The 1,423-nt window shown below is 20.9% G+C and overlaps 2 protein-coding genes across 2 annotated transcripts in view; both read right to left on the reverse strand.

The window, feature by feature from the left end:
* LOC102679438 (nuclear inhibitor of protein phosphatase 1) overlaps nucleotides 1–769 on the reverse strand; it is a 2,488-nt gene extending 1,719 nt beyond the window's left edge. The window contains exons 1-3 of the mRNA XM_006608200.2: nucleotides 460–769; nucleotides 283–343; nucleotides 42–195 (exon numbers count right to left, since the gene is read on the reverse strand). Coding sequence (XP_006608263.1) covers nucleotides 42–195; nucleotides 283–343; nucleotides 460–488 — 244 coding nt within the window. The 5' untranslated portion in view covers nucleotides 489–769. The remainder of the gene's footprint in view (nucleotides 1–41; nucleotides 196–282; nucleotides 344–459) is intronic.
* LOC102678608 (multidrug resistance-associated protein 4-like) overlaps nucleotides 1–1,423 on the reverse strand; it is a 26,767-nt gene that overhangs the window by 11,576 nt on the left and 13,768 nt on the right. The gene's annotated exons all lie outside the window — the stretch shown is intronic.

The following is a 1,423-nucleotide window of genomic DNA, read 5'->3' on the forward strand; positions in this document are numbered from 1 at the left end:
TAAAAAATTGATGTATATAAAAATGAATATATAATACTTACTGCTACCCAAGTCAACAAGAAATGCACGATTCAGATGTTTATGATAAACAAGAGCAGCATGAACCCGAGAACAAGAAGCATGATCTATGCAAAAATCATTTAATTGTTGATTACGGCCAAATAAGTAACATTTTTTCTCATCAACCATTAATTTCTAAAACAAAATATGTCTTATATGTCTAATATACATCTAAAAATTAATAATTCTTTAATTATTAAGTACAATATAAGACTGATATACTTGAATTAATTTATCATTCTTCAGTACATCTAAATGTAATCCAACTGGTGGTTTCCCAGCCCTGAAAAGCATAACCTGTGTACTATATATTTGATATTTTCTCTACCTATGAATATCATTGTATGTCAATAGTTAAATAATTATTCGAAAATTTTAATAAAAATTATGCAAACGTACCAATTGGGTACTTCGTAATGATTAGCCATCACTACTTTAAAATAATTTACTTTATTATTTTAGATATAAAATTAAAAAGGAAGAAAAACACATTCGATGTCAGCAATACCAAAATGTCATATTAACCAAACATTAATAAAATTTCATGATAATCTTTTATAATAGTTTTCGTTCCTATTCCATGTTCTGTGGATATTTATTGTAATAGTATAAATGATAGGCACATATATATATATATACGCACCCTAAAAAAAGTTATTTTTTAAGAACTTTAACGTAAGATATTATTTTGATGTCATATATATCTGAAAGTACTTATATCATAAACTTGATATACAATAGATCTATAACTCAATGCATTTTTGTGTCACATAAAGGAACTTCATTACCATTTTCATATTATATGCGATATAACTATATATATAAAGTTTTCCTTTCCTGAAAAGATAATATTATTAATAAAAAATCATTAGCATTGCATAGCTCACTTTACTATCGATAACAATATATTATATACTAAGTTTGAGCACTTTTCAAAGAGATGGCGCTATTAATTACATTTTTAAAAATGATAATATATATTTGTATATATTATATAAAATATATTTAATAAATTATAAATTACAAGTTTTTTAAAAAATTATTATCAAAAATATTTAAATAATTTGTTTTTTTAATTAAATTTTTTAAATTAAACAATATATAGAAATCAATCATTTAGAGTAAGTAAAATTTTAATGAGTTTCAAAAAAGGTGTAATTTTCATTTTTTTATTTAAAATAACATATTAATTTTTTCTTATTTAAAATCATAATCTTAAAAATTATATAGTCTATTATATCTTTGGATTAAATAATATAAAAATATATTGAATGATAAATTTACTTTATATTTATGATTTTTTGCATATTAATAATTTAAAATATAAAAATAACCAAAATCTTAGAAGATAGTAAATATATTG

The sequence above is a fragment of the Apis dorsata genome, unplaced genomic scaffold (genome assembly GCF_000469605.1).
Source record: "Apis dorsata unplaced genomic scaffold, Apis dorsata 1.3 scaffold_29, whole genome shotgun sequence".
Taxonomy (NCBI): domain Eukaryota; kingdom Metazoa; phylum Arthropoda; class Insecta; order Hymenoptera; family Apidae; genus Apis; species Apis dorsata.